The 20,215-nt window shown below is 36.9% G+C and overlaps 1 protein-coding gene across 1 annotated transcript; it reads right to left on the reverse strand.

Moving 5' to 3' along the window:
* Nucleotides 1-8,975: 8,975 nt before the first annotated feature.
* METTL22 (methyltransferase 22, Kin17 lysine) lies at nucleotides 8,976-20,209 on the reverse strand. The gene is made up of 11 exons (XM_085303443.1): nucleotides 19,749-20,209; nucleotides 18,811-18,965; nucleotides 16,853-17,200; nucleotides 16,393-16,433; nucleotides 16,165-16,309; nucleotides 15,583-15,654; nucleotides 14,978-15,031; nucleotides 13,543-13,623; nucleotides 12,502-12,604; nucleotides 11,605-11,773; nucleotides 8,976-10,144 (listed from the first exon to the last, which is right to left on the reverse strand). Exons 2-11 carry the CDS (start codon nucleotides 18,941-18,943, stop codon nucleotides 10,109-10,111), a joined length of 1,182 nt encoding a protein of 393 aa, XP_085159569.1. The 5' UTR covers nucleotides 18,944-18,965; nucleotides 19,749-20,209; the 3' UTR covers nucleotides 8,976-10,108.
* Nucleotides 20,210-20,215: the final 6 nt, after the last annotated feature.

Below are 20,215 nucleotides of genomic sequence, written 5' to 3' on the forward strand. Positions count from 1 at the left end.
CTGCTCGGCGGGGCGAGGCACTCAGGGCAGAGCCGCGCGCCACCGCGCTGCTCCCTCGGAGCCGCAAGGGCCCCGCCTGGCAAGAAAGAGAGGAAAGGAACCGAAATCGTGTTGCTGGCAGTAGCAGACACTGTCCTGTTGAGACGAGCTGCCAGCCGTCCTCAGCTCCCCGCTTGGTTCAGTTCTGCAAGTCACGCTGCATCTCCGAGCCGTCAGGCAGCCTGTTTGCTTCTAGTGACAGGAATCCGTGTCTCAACCACTGCAGTCTCACACGGATCAATTCTCCTCTCACCAGTTCATGTTTGGCTGCAGCCACTTGGGGCATTCTTAGTTAGGCAAAAACAGCAACAGGGAAAGTGATTTGGGATTTTATCTCATCTCATATCAAAAACCTCAAATGATAGAGYTGATGTCAAATTGAGGTCAAATATAAAACCTAAGCCTTCACAAATATTTCAATCTGATCTAGAACAAACATACTTTTTTTCTTGTAAACACTACTGAATTGAAGCAGTTAAATTACATGGATGCACATGGCAATGATAATGTATGAATCTACTGAATACTGCTCCTACTGCTGTTCCTACCACTTRAACAGTCCAAAATTCCTGTGAGGTTAAACCAGAGACAAAAGCTGATACTTTTGGGTAGTATTTCAATTAGTGTTTAGCTACGATTCAATCTTTTCTGAACATATCAGCAATATAYCAACTCAATCTATAGTAAAAAAGTGGGATTCCTCATCAAGATTTAGCAATAGTGTCTCTGTAAGTAACGATGATCCTGTCTCAGTTATTCACACTTTTGTCACATCTCAGCTAATTACAGCAATGGGCTAGTTACAGAGGAAAAGGGARAAAAAAAAAAAAGAAAGAAAAAGGAAAAAAAAAGAGCCCCCTTGAAACTCCTATTTGATAGACAGTAAATATTGGTATAAATCCCCTCAGCAGTAGAAGCTATTGCAAGCACACTGACTCCTCCCTTGACTTTCACCCCACAGAACTCTAGGTCACATTTAAAGTCTTGAACTTCTTCAAACCTAAGACCTGGCCARGCAAAAGCCCAACAAAAGCTCCAGAATGCACCTCTCCCTCTCCTCTCCTATGGCCAAAATGCAGGCATCCTCTCTCCATGGCAATCATCTGAAAGGAGAGCTCATGCATTTGGGCTCATAGCAGATGCACAGTCACAGGACAAAGGAGCTGTCRGACCCTGCTCAGCCTCACTGGAGCCACTGCAGGCTTCACGGAGTATCCTGGCAGAGCAGCTGGAGATCACTAGAGAAGAGAGCTGTACAGAGTCCAAGCAAGGCAGGAACTCCGCAGGCTCAGAGCTGCTGAGGCTCTTCAGCTGTTCTTTTAGCTGGAGACAATACTGTTTCGCAAATAGTGTCATAGTACTCTTCCGTCTCGAGTTCATGCATGACTGGAGGCTAGATCAAATATGTCACTTTGTTCCCATTCATCCAAGGTAGACCTCTCACATTTAAAKTTGATTGTAATAAGAAAGATGTAATGATCTCAAATTGCTAGAAGACAAACAGTTTAGCCATTAAAAAACCTTTCCATCAGAAAGGATAATAAAGCATTGGTACAGATTACTGGAAGAAATACAGAATCTGTATCATTAGAGGCTTTAATAACAAGCAAAACAAGCACTCAAGATTTTTAGCTCCATATGGTCCTACTCCGAGAGGAAAAAAAGAAAACAAAACAGACTATTCCTTGGTGTCCCTTCTGACCTAATTTCCTGTGACTCTAAAACATAAACCTGCTGTTGATAGCCTCCCGAATGAATTGAGTCAGGCCATTACAGAATAGTGAATACTGGTCTTCTTATACCATATCTGTCCAATTCACTGTTACTTTTTTTTTGGCCAAACTCATCACATGTATTTTTTCCTCATCTTTGAGGCAAAAGCTAGTGTTACTATTTTTTAACAACATTTTACCTGTCACTACATGGTTCACTAACCAGTATCAGTCTTCAAAGGAAAAAAAAAAAAAAAAAAAAGCAGCATTTCTTAAGGAATGGAGAGAGTCCATTTGACAAAGTCGCAAGAAATTACATGGTATAGTCACTTGTACTAGCAGCAGATTGGATTCAAAGACTGAAGAGACATTTGGGGATCATATATTCCTACATTAAATTGAAATTGTCTTCTTTCTTTCCTAAAGAACTTGTTTTCCTTATAGCTGGTGCTAGTGTATTATTTGCATTTCCTGATCAGGTTCAAACCCTAGGGATATAAACATAAGACTACTGTTTTTTCAGAATCACTAGTTATAAGAAACTGGAGAAGAAAAAAAAACATCAAATCAAGTGTGTGTGTGTACACGCACGCATGTTTAAAAAACAGAATACAATTTACTGTCAATACTCCTATTACAAAAGGAAATCCCTCAGTCAAAAGGAAAGGAAGCAGGAGCTTAAGAGAATACTCTAACCTTGCTGAAGMAGCTAGGGATGTTCCTTCACATCTCCCCTTCCAGACATTCCAGAGACTGACATTAGCAAGCAATCTGTAAAGAAGAAACACACACTTAAATATATATAGATATAGTTACTGCATTTGGGTGCTGGTACTGTAAAAGGAAACTTCCTGTGCCATCTGCTGGAAGCAAACCTCTCTAACACAGGAAAAGCAAGTTAGAGACCCGAAGAACTCAAAACAAAGGATGTATTTTACTACTGTTTATATAAATATATATAAAGATACTGTCACCTTACATGTTCATGACTCAAAAAGCTCTAGGAAGTATATGTAACCCAGCTTGCTTAAAAATAGTAACAAAGGAGGGACAATGTGCAAGGAACCTGGCTAGAGAGGTGATGGTAGGGGAAGGAAAKAATGTTTTAGGGACCCAAGGTATTACTTCAGAAAACACCACCGAAATTCATAAACTGCTTCAAACAGCTCTAGAAAATTTAGACATAATGTGTGTATAAATTTTATATGAGGGATTACATTCCTATATTCACACATTTTGAGATAGAAAAGGCTAAGCAATACTTTGAACTGGGAATATTTATACTGACATGCTACAAACGTACTTCCATTCTCCTTATTTTTTGCATACTTTTTAAAAATATGTTCTGCCAAACAATTCCCACATGATCTGTGCCACTAATCTCTTTTGTCTACTCTGTTTTTTACCTGGGCTGGAAGGTAGCAAACAAACAAACACACAGAGTAAGAAAACCCAGCAGTACTGACCATTGAAGAAGAAACACTGTCTTGGTTCTTCTGTCCTCTTTGGAAAGGATACTAGGTCCAATCCTTAGCCAAAAGAAATAGGCCTGCCTCTACAAAGGCTATCTGCTTGGTGCATCAAGAAAGCTATGTATTCTGATGAAGCTCATTTCACAGTAGGACTTTAGTAACTGAGATGCAGCCTGTTTTACTTACTACTAGATCCTCAGTCCTGAGGCTAGCTACATCCAGCCAAGCTACTGGACCTACTTGCAGCAATGTATTTAGATGGACCTATTTAAGATCAAGACTTGGAAGTAACACTCTGTATTTATTTACATAATATAGTTATGGGAGGGGCACAAGAAGTAGGAAGCAACAAAATAGAGGCCCCACTCTACAAAGGCCAGCTGCATGAGATGACACAGTCCATTTTCTTCTCAATCTGTATCTTTTCTGGTGGCTATGAAAATGAAAGGCCTCCTCTCCATCAGGTAAAGCAGCTTTTGAGTTTTAAGTTTTAAGAAAAATAGTCTACCTGGACAATAGATGATGATAAAATACAAACCAAATAATTCTTGTGGTAAATCTGTACCCATCAGAGGTCATCTGTGCATGGCAAGCAACATTTGTTTTCCACAAGGTATTCATCAGTTTAACCACTTTGAAACATTTAGAAGCTCACAATATGGAAAAAGCCAAAAGTGCATTAGCATGCAAATTCTAATACAGACAAACACTCTATTCTGTTACACAGGGGAATGCTGCATGTCTCCAAGGCAGCATAAAAGGACTGCAGAGAGTAATTCCTTAACTTTCTGGAAAGATCAAGCATCAATGCAATGACAACAGAAAACAATTTTAGTCTGCTGGATTCAAAATAAGCAAGTCTATCCCACACAAGTTAAAAATTGCTCTGTTGTGCTAAAAGACTAGAAGGACTGTTGTACTTTGTGTGCCTTCCAGCTGGAGGAGCTTCAGCAGAAACAAGGTTACAGAAGGTGCTTCAGTACTAACACTCTGTTCTTTATARCCTCCATTCTGGTGCTTGAGGAAGCAGGTGTAAAGTCTAGGAGAGAGACACAGAGGACAGGCRTGCCATCAAATGCTCAACAATCAAGCAAATCTGGTGGCTTAAGATGTCACTACTCTCACTTGTCCACCTCATACCATAGTCTTCAGAGCTTAAGCACTGGAGAGCACAAGCATGCCTTAGCCACTTCAGGTTAGGCTGCAGTGGATATAAACAAACTGTTGTGGACTGAATTCAGGCAGTTGAGGTCTGGCCTATTTTTCTTGCTTGTTCCATGCTGTTATCTTATGTAATTATCTGAGTTGCCTATATTCTCACACTGGCCCTGATACCAAAGGCCTGGAAGCTGAAACCAAATCAGTTCAAGTTAGAAACATAGCACACAGGTTTACTATGAGAGATGATTAATCACCAGAACAAGCTGCCATTTGTAAAGAACCTTATTGCCACTGCAATAAGGAAAGCCATGAATTGTCTCTTTCTTTGTACTTTCAACTGAAGGCTGAAATGACTTCCTGGAAAAGGTACTATAGATAAAACAGATTATTGGATTTCTTAGGAAAACTCTGTATTAAATAGGAGGTTGAACTACATACAATTATGCTTCTCCTTGAGTTACTAACTCTAGGAACTTCATAGATTTTTTTTATTCAGTATAATATAACAAAATATCCTGATTTTGTGAATCCAGGACAGTATATAGCATGTGCTATGTCCAAGCTTGCTGCTTTTAAACTCGGACTTTGATCATGAGATATACCATTCCCCTTCTACATCCTAAGACAGTTTGGAATAGTCTAATTGTCTAAGATATTTCTGAATGAGTATTTCGTGGTTTAGTAGGCTTCCCTCTTAGGAAACATGCTGTATCACTGCATATGACTGCACTCTGTTGGCCGCCTAAAAAGGTTGTTTTTCAAATTGACCCTTTAGCCTATTGATGTACCAACTTTGAGCACAGAATCAGGTAAAAACATACAGATAGTCAGGGTCAGGAAAAGCAAAACAAAAGCAAGGTAAAGCCCTGTTAATTGCAGTCTACCAGAAAACAGAAGCCTTYTGACCTATGCCAAATGTCAAAGCCTATGGCAGCCTAACAGTACGAAATAGCTTCTTTTCAAATCCTATTACTTGACTTGAACCTGACAAGACTTCTTTYGATTCCTTCCGTTATTTTGGCTTAGCCACACACATCAAAACGTGCTTACCTGGTCAGTCTGGTGCAACTGTCTAAGTAATTGTCAGCACATGAATCACTACGCTGTACTTTGTCCTATSAAAACCACTACAAAATTGTCTCTTTAGAGGGTAGGGAAAGGAAAGAAAGGGCAGGCTTTGTAACTAGACTCAGATTAACCTGAAAAGAAACAGCTTCTTTCTAGCAGCTTTGGCAGATCCCATTAAAGACCAGAATCTGACTGTTTTCAATTAGCAATAATTAGTCTCTCACTGACAGTGTTTTCAATACCTGAAAGTTTCAGAACACTGAAAGAGACAGAGAAGTGTTGCTCCTCAACTTAATTCCTTCCCCAGTTTCTATTTTGTATCACATGGGTTCTAACAAGATTTTCAGCCCCTAAACTTGGGATTAATCTACAGACAAGCTTATCTTTGCCAAATGTATTTTGTAGCTTAATCGATACCATAATCAYACTCAGGAACTGAATTGCTCTATAAAGCCATTTTTATAAACATTAAGTAAATAATCCTATATTCAATACTTTAYTAAAAAGAACCCACCACAAGCATATGAGGCAGGCAACTATTCTTGACATTTCACAGCAAATACATATACAAGCACAGCGCACTCACTTCTCGGAAGCAATTTTTAGTTTTCTATACCCAGCACCCAGTACAGAAAAAAAAAGCCTTAAAAAAAAAAAAAAAAAAAAACAGCAGCATTTGCTATGAGCACTTCTGACAATCTGGCTACAGAGTCTCAGGAGTTAATACAGCTCACTCGGATGCCATACACTGGATCAGCTACACTGACTAGTTGCACACATGTTAAGATTACAGTTTCATGCAACTCCAAAGCTGACCCAACTATGTACTGCCATCAGAATAGTTGACCCTCTCTCTCTTTACACCCTCAGCAACAAAGCTCCATCGATAACCTCATCCTGGATCACCTGGTCATGGCAGCAAATTGGATTAGCTCACTCATGCAATAAGGAAGTACACCTGCGATTAGTCTCCCTTAGAAGCAAAACTGAAAACAAAATTGCTCCTACAGCAGCTGCCTATTCTTATATCAAAATAAAGCAAAATGTAAAATAACAGCCTTCACCTGCAGCCAGAGTAAAACATATTAYATATACTTTAATGATCACAGTTCAGAAGTACAGACTCCAATCCATCTACAGCACAGTAACCCATTAACTTAATCTCTCTTTCTTAAGTCCAAGCCCTTCAAATGTGGGCAGCTAAAACTTGGCAGACATTAAAAGGCTGCTTTTGAGAACACTGTTCAAAGCAAGGAACAGAACTGAGAATTCACTTCCTCATTCTGTCCCCAAGAATCTGTTATTTTCTTCCCCTATGAGCACAATCCTTCTCACTCCCTACCCCTCCCATTGCTTTCCAGGGATCCCCAACACTGCTTTCTAAGATTTTTCTTGGTTCTTTTCTGGGAACCCTCCCCATTCTACTTTGCAGGTAGYGTGCTTTGTTTGTATAGCACCAAGAAAAGAATAGTAAGCCTCTTAAAGTTACCTAAGTACATCCATGTTTTAAAAGTAGCATGCTGAACATTCACAAAGTCACTTAATACTCTATGGTCACTGTTAACATGTGCTTAACCCATTCCAAAAGTGACTCTAGTAACTCTTATTGTTGTGAAATAGTTAATCATTTACCTTTAGCACATTGTCCTACAAATGGTCTGTACTACATTGGTTCCTTAAGGAAAAGGCCATGGAGTCCATTGGCTTGTTGATCCTAACATAAAAGAGGCTAGAAATCTCAAATATAAAAACTCCAGATTTCATGTACTAGCAGAATGGAGGGGGAAAAAAACAAACAAACAAACAAAAAAAAAACAAAAAAAACACCACTCTACCTCAGACTCACTCTTCAATCTCTGGTGAAAATTAAAAGGTAACTGGAGCTAATGCTATATTTAGAAGCCCACCAGAACAGTTGAAACACTGGAGAGACAATCGCATGAAACATATTTGCTATAAAACTTTACAAGGTCTAGTTTAAACCTGATCTTCTAATGAATTAGAAGTCCATACCACAAACAGAAAAGTAACTTCCACCTCTTCCTAGAGCATTTCCTGAGAATCTGCAACTGTTGGGAGTGGCTTTCTAAAACTACTGTTAAACAGTTGATTATTAAAATTCTCTGCTCTCAGGGTTATTTTTATGATCATTTCATCTCTAACATAAACACACTAGCATCATCAAATCAGAAATGCAGCCTTACATATTCAGGTTGAAAATTGTTATTCTTAGTAGAATATCGTTAAAACAGTCCCCAACACCCCCCCCCCCCCAAAAAAAAAAAAAGGAACAGGTTAACAGACTGTGTGCTATACAATGTTTTGACTCAAAAGTGTTGTACAGCAGATGGAGCTACAAGAACAGTCTATGAACAGCCACCTACATATGAGAACAAATGATGATAATAAATATACATAATGCATCAGATAATGCAACTACATTTAGTAGTTACTAAATGTAACTACATCTTAAGAAAGATTTCTTTCTACTACAAGATGACACACAAACAGGTTCACAACAAAGCAGCTCTCCACATTCCACATCAACAGCGAGTTGAAAGAAATAAATTTAATCTGCCAGTAACGCTCATTCAAGTGTCACACAGCAGTTCAAGTTCTTCTTTTGACCAATATCTAGAATTTAACCATACTGCTCTCAGTACACAAGATAAAAGCWAAACAGTGGTACCAGCACACAAGAGCAATCTTCATCTGAAGTGTGGAGTTGAGAAAAACCTATGTATTACATCAATATACACTGTGACATAAAAGTAAAATCAATGTATTTCAAATAAAGAGTCCTGTTGGAAGATAGCGTGCCCATCCATTAGGGTACTTTTCCTCCTCTTTCCCAAAAAGTGATACTATTCTCCTTTAYCAGAAATTAGTGCACCAAAACAGTTTAGGTTTCTCCCCCTCCCACTATGTTCATCTTTCCCCAAGAAGTATCACTCTACCTGGAAAGTTTTTCTCTTGCTATTTCCAAAGACTTTGAGAAATCCTGTGCAAGTAAAAATCTTCTCTAACAACACACATCACATCAGCTCAGCTCAAATTCATTTCTATATAACACACCTTCAAAAAAAAAAAAAAGGTGGTCAAGCTGCTCTTCAGTACTGTACTCAAGAGAACCCTGAAGTTCTCCTCGGTGAAATTAATTACATTACAAAACAAACTAAGTAATAATAATAGATTGGGAATAGTTTTACTTCTTTGAAGCTTAAATGGTGGTCCTGAGAGAAAGAGTTCTGTATTAATTTAGGCAGATTATGCTATATACTAACAATGCTATGCATATATGCTACATGCTAACATAATTCATTTTTTATTTTGATTGGCTATATTTAAACATGATCACCTTCATTTAATGACCTTTCATCTAATTAAAAAAATATAGAGGAAAAATTATCTTCATGCACATAAACAGGTTACTTAATAATTGCCCTTAAATAACTGAACTAAACTAAGCATAAAATAGACTTTCAAAAAAAAAAAAAAAATCAACCAGATGCTTCTAATGTAATGTATGCACATCCCTACAAGTCACAGGGCAGAAGAGCTTTATTATTATATATTATCATTAATTTTATTTTTATCATTAACATTCTCATAAAGCTAAAAAAAATCAGCACAACAAAAGTTTCAGTGACAGTGTACATGTGGTAAGTGATATAACATGAGAGTATGCATTGAAAAAAAAGATAAAACATTATATTTTTTGGTTTCATTAATCACTCAGGAAAAAATTGATCAATATGTTATACTTCAGTCCAAAAGCTAAGATACTGAAAGCTCCATCTGTACGGTCAAGACTTTCTTGACACTGGTTATCTGCCACTTTCCAACCTCATACATTTACAAAGGGTAGAAGTCCCAACATTGAAAGAACGGGAGCAAGCCATTTTCCATAAAGTCTTCCCACCCTCAACCTGGCAGGGGCAGAATAGCTTAAAACACCAGTAGGACAACATACCTCTGAAACTGTTATGGAACATTTTTAGAGACTTAAATCTAAATGCACCTTGTCTCCTTCAACTAAGACAGTAGCCCTAAACTAAAATTATATTGATAGGGGAAATTGAAAATAAAAGACTAAATTTCGTAAACAGATTGCTTAAAGATGAGGAAACAGTCTGTTAAAGACAAGTAGTCTTGCCCAGAAGACTGTTTCAAATACATCTATAAATACAAATAACACGGAATCAGCATGAGACAGAGGAAAGTGCCCAAGTTTAGAAAGTTAYAAATGAAAATGTACGTGCAATGTACATGCAAACCAGCCACATGGAAAATAGCTCTTTGTCAGAATTTAAGAACTAAACCACAATACCTAAAGAACATGCAGTACCACATTCCTGCCACAGTTCAAGATCCAACATCATGGGATATCACACATGCTAATGAAATTCTTTTTGGATCTGTACTCTTGAGGATCAGTCTTAAAAAAAATTCATAACAGAAAAACAATACAGAAACCATGTCCTAAGTGCCAAAAATAAACTTATCAAAGTAAGGCAAATTTGCTTGAAATTACTTTCAGAGAACATGTTTCCACCAGGAAAATCCTTTTCTTGGCACGAGGATTCATTTTTAATAACAACATCAAAAAAAGCCTTTATCTTTTGTCTAAGTATCTTCAGTTTTCTCATGTCCCAGTCATGTCAGCTGTTCTGCAATGACCTTCCACAGTTCCTGCAGGACAGAAAGATACATAACATATTTTCTCAGGTCAGTAGATTGTGATTATGGAAAGAAGWAGTTCAACACTCACACTTTAAGACAAATTTTAAGACATACCCTGTATTTGCATAGTAAATCTATTTGCTTAATCTCCTAGAATAACTGCAAAAGTATCTGAGATACAACAATACAAGTAAGTATTTATTCTTGTAGCATTTTTAAAATAAAATCATTTAAATAATTGTTACTGAAATAACTTCACTAGTTTACATGATCTTCAACAGTATTTCAACTAAGATTCTTGCTCTTTTTCTTAGCTTGTGTTGACAAATGCTTTCAAGAATGCCTGTAAAGATACGACTGAAAAACAAAACAAAACAAAATCCCTCAGTAAATTGAGGACTCTAGCTCTCACAAGTCTGGTTTAGACACTTCTGAGTCTACTGAAGAACAAAAATGAAAAAGACTTACAAATTTCTGGAGAGTGAATATTAGTAGCTTTGGCCATACAAAAGATTAGTAAACAGACTGTTTCATGGTCTTTATTTTCCATGAAGTATATCACCACAGAGTCAAAGTAAAAACAAATATTTTGTGTCCTTCAAAAATGCACACATTTCACAGAGCAGGAGCCTTCAACAGAAAGTTTGTAAGGAACAAGTTTATACAYTTAGATGTAAGCCAAGTTACGTTTATATATTTGGAAAATACGTTTCAAAGTTGTGCATGCATATTTTATGCCTGAAAATATCAAAACTAAGTAAAATGAATCAGTCTTGTGGAATAACTACAGCCCCCCATAATCCTATTATGCATACTTTAGGAAAAAAAAAAGGCAATACTGTGTTACCTACAAAAACCTCAGTTCTTGGTAATAGATTTGCAATCCAGCAAAGGATTTGCAAGTTCTCCAGAAAGATTAGTTGGTCTGTATTGCTGCAGAAGCTTGCATAATATTCTTAAGATCAGACAGTTGGGGAAAAAAAAAAAAATACTGAGTGTAATTAAGTAACTACATATACGGTATCTGATACATTTCTGAGTAACAGAAGCTTAAAGCTGTTTGACTTGTCATGGATACTGAAGCATTATTTCCTTAACTCTGTACTTGTAAAGGAACTACTGAAATATAAACTGAGAGCTCTTTTACAAGAAAATATATGAGATACTGGTCCCATTTTCTAGTCAATCTCAAAAATTCTATTTTCCAAAGGCAATACAGCTTACACTCATTTTCTCTAAGGTCAAGAAACAAATCTAAGCCATAACATGCCCTCTTCTATCACTGTGCGATGTAATGAAAATGTAATATAGGTTATATAAGCACAAACAAGAAATCACTTCAAAACAGCTTAACAAAAATGAAGAGGCAATGTTTATTCTTTTGTTTTTTCACGTGAACTAAACAGCTGAAAACTAATTTGAGATAACTAGCCCAACATGTTACATTTATTTTAATGAAGACCACTTACCAACTGGTCAATCCGTTCATAAATGAGAAATTGGCAGAAATCAAGTTTAACAGGCTCCACAGTATATTTCATTTTTCTATCTTGGAGGTTCTCCAGATCATTTAGAGTATTTCTAAAATGACTGTAGGCTTCACATGTAACATCCATATGTCTTAAAGTGAAGTTCAGCCTGGCAAGAAAATATTTCATCAGAAGCTGCTCTCCTATACTCGTATCTTAAATAGCTATGTAACTTTCCTAAGCTAATAGAAAAACATGGGATTTCTCAATTTTATTAGTTTTGTCATTTTGTTTTTTTTTTTTTTTTTTTGGGGGGGAAATATAAAGACTTACACTAGCATCAGTACATTAATAACTGATAGGTCTTTTTAGTCTTTCCATTGATTAAATGGCATTTTGCCCCGAAAAAAAAAACTCCAGAGATTTAAGAAAGTATTTGTTTGTAAATAGACTACAATACATAACTACTCAAAAACATACAACAATATCTTGAAGGAAAACACAAGAGGAATTGTTATGGCGAGAGTCAAGCTGGGAGACACATTTCCTCACTCTTAGCCTCTTTATTCCACACCATACTTTAGTCTGTGATCTCAAATACCCATTAAATTTTGTTGGCATTACAGAAGACATTGGTCTATAACCACAGATTTATCTATTTGATGCAAGACAAAGGTAGGACAACAGAAACTTGTCTGAATTTCAAATTCTGAATTCATAGAAATAAAGTATGAAAAAGAATGTTTTGCCCTGAGTAAATACTGTAGCCTTTGTTCAATCAATGAAATGGGGGGAAAAAAGAAAAAGCTGACCTGCAAGCAAATTAGACTTTTCTTTTGAATAARGAAAACAATGTAGAATTTTTAGTGTTTATTTTAGATTCTTGGTAATACTTACCTCTTTTCTATTGATAAGTAAACTGTACAAGAATTTTTCAAGTTGTGTGTGATTCTATACAGTGTTCTGAACAAGGCATCGGTCAGGTCATCATCATAGAACACTAYAGTAAAAAATTAAGAGCATAAGTATGTATATTCAACTGTAATATTTACTTAAATAATATTTACTTAAACCTCAAGCATGAAACAACAACAGTCTTTAAATTATTCTAATTGAAAACATTTGAGATTTAACTAAAATACTGACACAAAGTATTGTTTTTTTAAATGCAACAACTGAATCTGTAATAGTATCCACTGCTACTCTTTACATCAAGCCTCTYAAGATTTCTCTCAAGCCAATGAGAGTCACTTCCCTCAGACAACTCACACAACTTAAACAAGATCTCTCTCAGCCTGAAAATATCTTACTGTAAAGCTAAGAAAAACAAGATATTACAATTCACAGGGCCTCATTTCTTACCAAAAAAAAAAGCAGTAAGTAATACCACTAACACCTTGTAGCTTTTTGGAAAACAGTCTTGCAACATTTTTCAACACCATAACTAAAAAACAAACAGGAAGAACTCCTCCTTCACTTATATATTGAATATCAAAACCACAATAGTTCTCCTATGCAGATTAACTAGCTTGTCATTTCTCAGTCTTTCACTTAGGCAAGAAAAACAGAATAGAAAGGCAGACTTGAAAGGGATAGACTCTACGGGCAACTGATTTTTTTTTTCTCCACACATAGGGCATATTTACTTGTGACAATTGTTTGAATAATTTATTTAGTTACAAAATATTAAACATCAAATGAAAGAATGGGCTAGTCTTTTCAATGTCTTTTTTCCTATTTGCATTTACAATCTGAATTAGCAGYCTTTTTTAAAGAGGATAAACTACAAGATACAGTCAGAAACATTTAAGTCAGAGCTTTGACAAATTAGGTAAGGATTTATGTATTGAATTTCAAAAGCAAAATAGGTATGTTTAAATTATTATAAATGATGCTTAAACATTTGGTTTAAGAACTTAACTGTTTGTGTTTTCTTACCATCAGCTGCCATTATCACAGTACAGTGGTCATGCAAATCAGCAATCTCTGCTTCAGACCACCTATAAGGAGCTCCAAGATCTGCAACAAAGAAAACAGCTTTACTCATGGAATTATCTATATCARCTACCTGATAGATGGAAAAAGAGCAAGCCACATTCCCTCCCTGCTCATCTGCTCCTCCATAAATGGAGCACCCTACTAAAGGTAAACCAAAACCTCAGTCTATTCATTCTCTGAAGTTCTCTGCTGTCCTTTACTTTCTCTGCTTTATATCCAATCCTCCTAAGGCTGATTGGCTAGAGTGCAGAGTTTTCTTGCCATACCAATTTACAATTACTACCATGCAGCAAGATTACAGACCAGACTAGACTAAGATAAATACTGTTTTAAATTCTCTTAAAAAAAAGTCTAAGTGTTGATCAAGCTTCCCATTTAGCTGTGCTTTTTACATTTTAGATTTTGTTAAGTTAGAAGCTTTCTCTAAAAGTTCAAAAACACTGTTAAATGAATGAAATGTTATGAAATTTTTTAAGATTGATCCTCAAGAGTACAGATCCAAAAAGGCAGTATGAAATGTTTTCATTAAATAGAAATTTTTAAGGTCCAAACACTTCTGAAAGTTTAAAGGATGAATCTATCTGCTTAAATACTTACGCTATTTTTCAGAAGGTATTACATTTGCCCAACTGATGAGGCAGAAAACTTACAAAGCAGAGTTAACTTCATATGGCCAGGTGTTTCAATTTTGTGTTCCTCTTAATTTTTTAATCCCCAAAAGGCCCATATTTATAGCTACTAGAAAGAGTTCTAATGATTCATTTTGCTATCATTAATTGCACTTTTAAGATTATTCAGTTTAGATGCCTTTATTCTGTTAAAAGTAGCAAACTACAATCCTTTGCCAGTTACCTAAAATATATCATATCCATCAAGACATTTAGAACAAACTTTTATACAACTTCTAATCACTTATCCTACCAGAATTTTTCTAACTGATCCACTCATCCAAAATTCTACAATGGTTAGGAGTCCTGTCCACCACTTCTCTTGATCCTTTCTCATCACCTTTCACATAGTCATGTGCCACACTCAATGCCATCACATCAAAATCTAGATTGCAGTAACATGAATCCATACCATTGCTCCTGGATTCCATTATTATCATGTAACAGACAGGTCTTGTCTGCACCTTTGGATTTTGACCTTACAAAGTAAAGSACAACTACTATTGGTCTATTCTCAACCACCAATAAATACTTCCTCACTCTTTCACACAATAACACACCAAGAAACTTTGAGCATCATATAGTGTTTAAGAACTGTCTTTCCAGGGGGTGAACACTGGAAGACTCATTCATTTCATAAACAATGGAGTAAGGTTTTCCTGACGGCTTTAAAAGAACATTTGAATYGGCCCATTACAATCACTTACCAGTACAGAATTCATCTTGCAGCCAATCTAGTTCTTTAACTTTGATTTCACTTCCTGTGGAAGAAGGGGGAGATACAGAAGTGGAAGCGAAGAGTCAAAAGCTGCAGTGGAGCAAGTGATTAAGATACACTAGGAAAACATACAAACTAAGTCAGGCCTAGCTGAATGTCAAATCATTTATTGTACAAAAACAGTCCCCTACTCACAAAGTGAGGGTAGAAGAAACTTTAAGAGCAGACATGCATCTTAAGTTCTCTTTTACATGTCTCACCTGCAAAATACTTCCCCACTCCAGAGTTCTATCTTTGTCATCTGCACTCTATTTATGTAACTGGTCTCTTGGCCTCCAGGTCTATGATCCTCCCAAGTAACTCAGTGAAATTAACTGCTGACAGAGAAAGACTAAACATTTTGCTCTTGTAAAAGGAAGTTGTCCCAGTACTGACCACAGATTTTTCGTCTTTCTCTTTCTGAGTCACTTTCAAACAAGATAAAGAGTATAATATTACTTGTGAACGTGTAAGATAGTCAATGACTTCTACTGTTTAATCCCAAAGTAGGTCACAAATAGGAAAATGCACAAAACCTGACTGTACTGCACTTACTTCCCTGCTCAATCAGGTGTTTGTTTAATGCAACATTATGTTCACACATGGCCAGAAGATCTTCACCAACATCTGCAAAAAGTGATAATGATATTTAAAATGAGAATATTTGTGCTATGCRTGCCCTTGACCTCAGGCTAATTCTCTAAACTTCTCTCAAGCCTAGAAAACTAAGGATAATTTAGAGTAACTCTTTCCACTGACAATAGTTTCCCTAGGATCCTTCTTGCCTTCATTTTTCAGTACTAAACTGAGTCATGCTTAAAGAAAAAGCCATTAAATCCCCAAATTACCTCTTTTATTCTAGGTACATCACCCTGAATTCACAGCAATGTGAAAAGCAGAACCAAACAACCTGCCTAAACTCTTGCACCTAAAAGTAGCAAGGATTTATTTTCAGATTGAKAAAATTCTTGCCACTTCTCTGTAAACATCACCTTATACACATTAATAAACAACTATTAGCCAAAAGTGAACAAATATGGATGAGARCCCCAGGAATCAAGCAATGCTTCATGAAAATCTCACATGAGTTTCTAAATGAAGCTTTATAATAATGTTTAATTAAAAAAAACTCTTTACCTGTGCAGTAAACTCTCTTGGCAACTGTTCCCATAATGATGCTTGTAATTCCAGTGCCACCTCCAAGCTCTAATACTGTGCAACACCTGAACATGTCCCTTTTAAACAGAATATAATCAGCAAGAAGAAATGCTCCACGCCAGACCTTCAAGAAAGAAAAGCAGATAAACTGGGTAAATTCTGAAGCACAATTCATGAACAGCAAGATATTACAAAGATGACACATACTTGTTTACCAACATCTTCCAAAGGAGTTGCCATAGTATGTTCTGTGAATATGAATGTAGAACAGAAATTATTTGAACAATGTTTTAAAATACTTAAGTTCAGTAGCAGCAACTTTGAAAAAAAAAATCAAGCAGTGTTTTCATTTTAAATCTAGAAGTTAATACTCTTCATTCAATACAACAAAGCTAAAAGCCCCAATAACCTAAGGAGCACAGCAGGCCTAGCTCATTCAGGCTAGCAGCAGTTCACGACATATCTCGCTGGTATACTTTTGCTCCAGAAGGGGTTTGGGCAATACAGTATGCTTTTAAATTAAGTATAATATTGTGAAATTACATTATCATCACTGTTTATTTAACATTTGCTGTTTCATATATAAAGTCATAAAAATCTGATTTTCTTTTGTTCTACAAAAGAGATATTTATCTCATTAATTCTTGAAGGTAAGCCTACTACTTACCTATTTTAACAACATCACTGCAAGTGTATTCTTGTTCTTCATCTTCAAAAGCATCTTCTTCCCCTCTTGTCAGAATTACAGGATATACCCTATCCCTCAAAAGATCCTCCACTTCTAAACCAGAGGCACTTTGAGGTCTTCTGACAACTTCCAGGTCTCCGTCATCATCTAGAAGAGCTTCTAACCCTTTAATATTTATTTTTATTTCATTTTTTAGATTATTCCTGTCCTTATCACACAGTTCCTCTCCACTTTTGTACTGGTGATCTTCTGTTGTAGCTTCTCTTGCATTTTTTCCAGATGTCCAATCATGAGCGTTCCAAAGAAGCTTGAAATATGACAGGAATACTACAAGAACACAGTTAAAAAAAAAAAAGTTAAAGATTAACACCATGATAAAAACAGAATCCATATGCAGCTTCCACATGCATGAGGTTTTGATATGCRTTTCATATATTAAAAATCTAGAGTATTAAAAAAATCATACAGGTAACTTGTAATATAATTTATTAACTGGTCTACTGCAACCTGAGAGAAACTGATCTTTAGAGAAAACATTTTCAGCTATATCTAATAAAATCTTCATTGCTTATCCTAGAATCCTAGGATTACAAGCCATCTATTCTTGTAAAATATCTAGATTAAAGTGTTATGAATATGCAAAAAAATAGAGGCCGGTAAAAACAGATGAAATGTTTTTGCTCTCCAGAGTCCATTCTGATCCACCTGGTATTCTCACCATTTCAAAGTTCTAAGGTAAAACTGACCCCCCCAAAAGCAAAGAAAATTCATGTATGGTAAAAAACCCCAGCAAAGTGGAAGGATTTTATTGTGGTATCTGCTAGAATAAAAGCTGCTATATACAGTGCTCCAATGAAATGGATGAAATAAAGGAATTTCTCAGATCAAGCATGTTCAGGTAGGTAGCACATGTTGTCATTTCATTCCGTTAAAATATTTGCATCAAACAAAATCACTGCAAAGGAATGCCAAGCAGCATGCTGACATACACTGTATTAATTACCCAACTTTGACCTGATGAAGGTAAACTATCAACAACTCCTTTGTCATGCTCTTTGGCCTACTTTTCTCTTTTAAACTTTTTTTACATTGACATACACTAGAATAATTGCAGAAGTTGAATACTGTATGTCACAAACGGGCTTGAAAAAAATCAAAAATTAACACTTCTGTCACAGCAAAAGGAGAGGTACTTTCCTACCGAGCATCTTCCTAGGTGTTTTAAGGTCAGTTTCCTTGACAATTTGATAGAAATCTACAAGCAGGCAATCAGTCAGAATTATCTGCCAATTCATTCCCACTACAGCTTTTACTCTTCAAACTATGTAACAGCCATTGCAGAATCACTGCTCTTCTGAACTTCGTACGAAGTCAATTTAAAAAACAAAAAACCCAAGCTTTTAAGTTTCCTCCAGGCTAGATAATAARTTATCATGTAAAGAATTAAAAAATCTTAAGCTAATTGCTGATCTCACTTTGATTCATAATATCCTTCCCTAAATGTAAATGAAGTGATGCTATTTAAAACTTTTGGCTTATCAGCTTTAGTTTTCATGTAAGAAAACATCCTGATTTTTGACACGATTCTCAAAGTACTGTCTGAGCTTTATATATATACAGACACACAGATATAAAAATCAAGTTCAGTCTGCATAAAGGTTAACTTAGTTACTTCCTCTCAGAAAATAATTTATTTTTTTTTAGAATGAGCTGTCTACAAAGTCTACATTAACAGTTTTAATTTGCATGCTTAATTTCATGATACAAATCTGGTTAGCCCTCTGGAAAAAAAAAGAAGAGTAGAAAACAATTCTGCTTCTAACAGAATTGGAACAAAATATGTAATGATTAGTATCAACCATTTGAAGGAGGATTCAGACATTACTTAAAAGTGAATACTCTWAAAATATTATTTGATCAGTTTAAGCATACTTTACCTGGCTGTCCAGCTGCATTCAGTCGTACCATGAGATGTCTTTTGTTTGGATGGTGTAAGTGAACATCAGAAAGTACAGTATCACTTTTAAATGTAAGGTTATCCATAATCTCCCTCTCTGCTACATCTACCATGACATGTTGGTGAGATGGACATCTACAATAACAAAGCAGTCCCTTGTGAAGATCCCTTATGAAGTTATTTGATACTCTTCTATTAATAGGCATCAAGTAAAGTTTTGCTTAACAAGATAATTTCATAACATAGTTTGAGATTTCAGGTAAAATGCAACTGTGCAAGCTCCAGCACACTCCAGTAAGATATTAAATTGTACATCAGGATATTCAACCTAAGATCAAATACAAATGGTTTTTAGATACATTCTGACACTGTTTTAACATTACCCTAGCAATATTTTAAAGACAGAAATCAGACTACAATGCCCAGTACAGTTGCAATGCACAAACGCTCTTTTTCACTGCCTTCCAACGGACTGCCGAATACCTAACTGCTGGGAGCTCATTGCCACACACCACATCTTCAGGAAAAAGAGCTACTAGCTTGCGCTAGAAAAAAAAAGAACCTCCCCCCCMCACACACAGATGACATCCTGAAAGCACAGTTTTACAAGTACATTCTAAGTCAAGGTCTTCAAAGCAACACAAAGCCTTAGATGCTCAATGTGACAATTTTAAGAGGTCTTATTTTTCATAGGRAACCCAGAATCTTCTCAGAAACCAGCAAGATCATTGAACATATTCTCCTAGGTTAGTCTCCCCTATTTTGTGAAAAGAATATTCATTGCTCCTGGAAAAAAAAATCTGTTATGTCTATTTGTCTACACAAGCACGGCAGTTTTCACCAGCTATAAATATCTGCAGGCACCCCCTAGGAAAGAGCTACTGTTGATGCTATTTTCAGCACTGGCCGCAAAATCACCTTGGAAGATCAGCCCGAATTTGCTACCAGCAGCTTCTGCTCAAACACACTCATATTAGCTTGAAAAGCCTCAGCTTATGCACACAGATACTGTAACTTTAACTCGGAGCAGCTCCCCCTTCGGCTGCGAAGCTCTGTGAAGTGGCGCAAAGCCTCAGGCACGCCGCAGCCCGCGGGACCGAGACGGCACGGCGAAGCCGCGTGTCGCTGGCGCGGCAGGGCCGGGAGCCGCGTTCGGCTGCGGCACCGCCGCGGAGGCGAAGCGGCCTCTTCGGCAGGCGGCGCCGCGGCTCTCAAACGAATCTGCCCACGGCCCCGCGGGAGGCAAGCCCGAGCCGCGGCAGCAACAGGGCCGGCCGCACGGGGACGGGAAGGTGAGCCGGGCCCTCAGAGGGCCGCGGCGGGCCCCGAGCAGCGGCGGGCCCGCCACGACCGCCCGGCGCCGGGCGCCGCCATTCTGGGGACGC

This window comes from Rhea americana, unplaced genomic scaffold (assembly GCF_003343005.1).
Source record: "Rhea americana isolate MKP2758 unplaced genomic scaffold, rheAme1 scaffold_10, whole genome shotgun sequence".
Lineage (NCBI taxonomy): Eukaryota > Metazoa > Chordata > Aves > Rheiformes > Rheidae > Rhea > Rhea americana.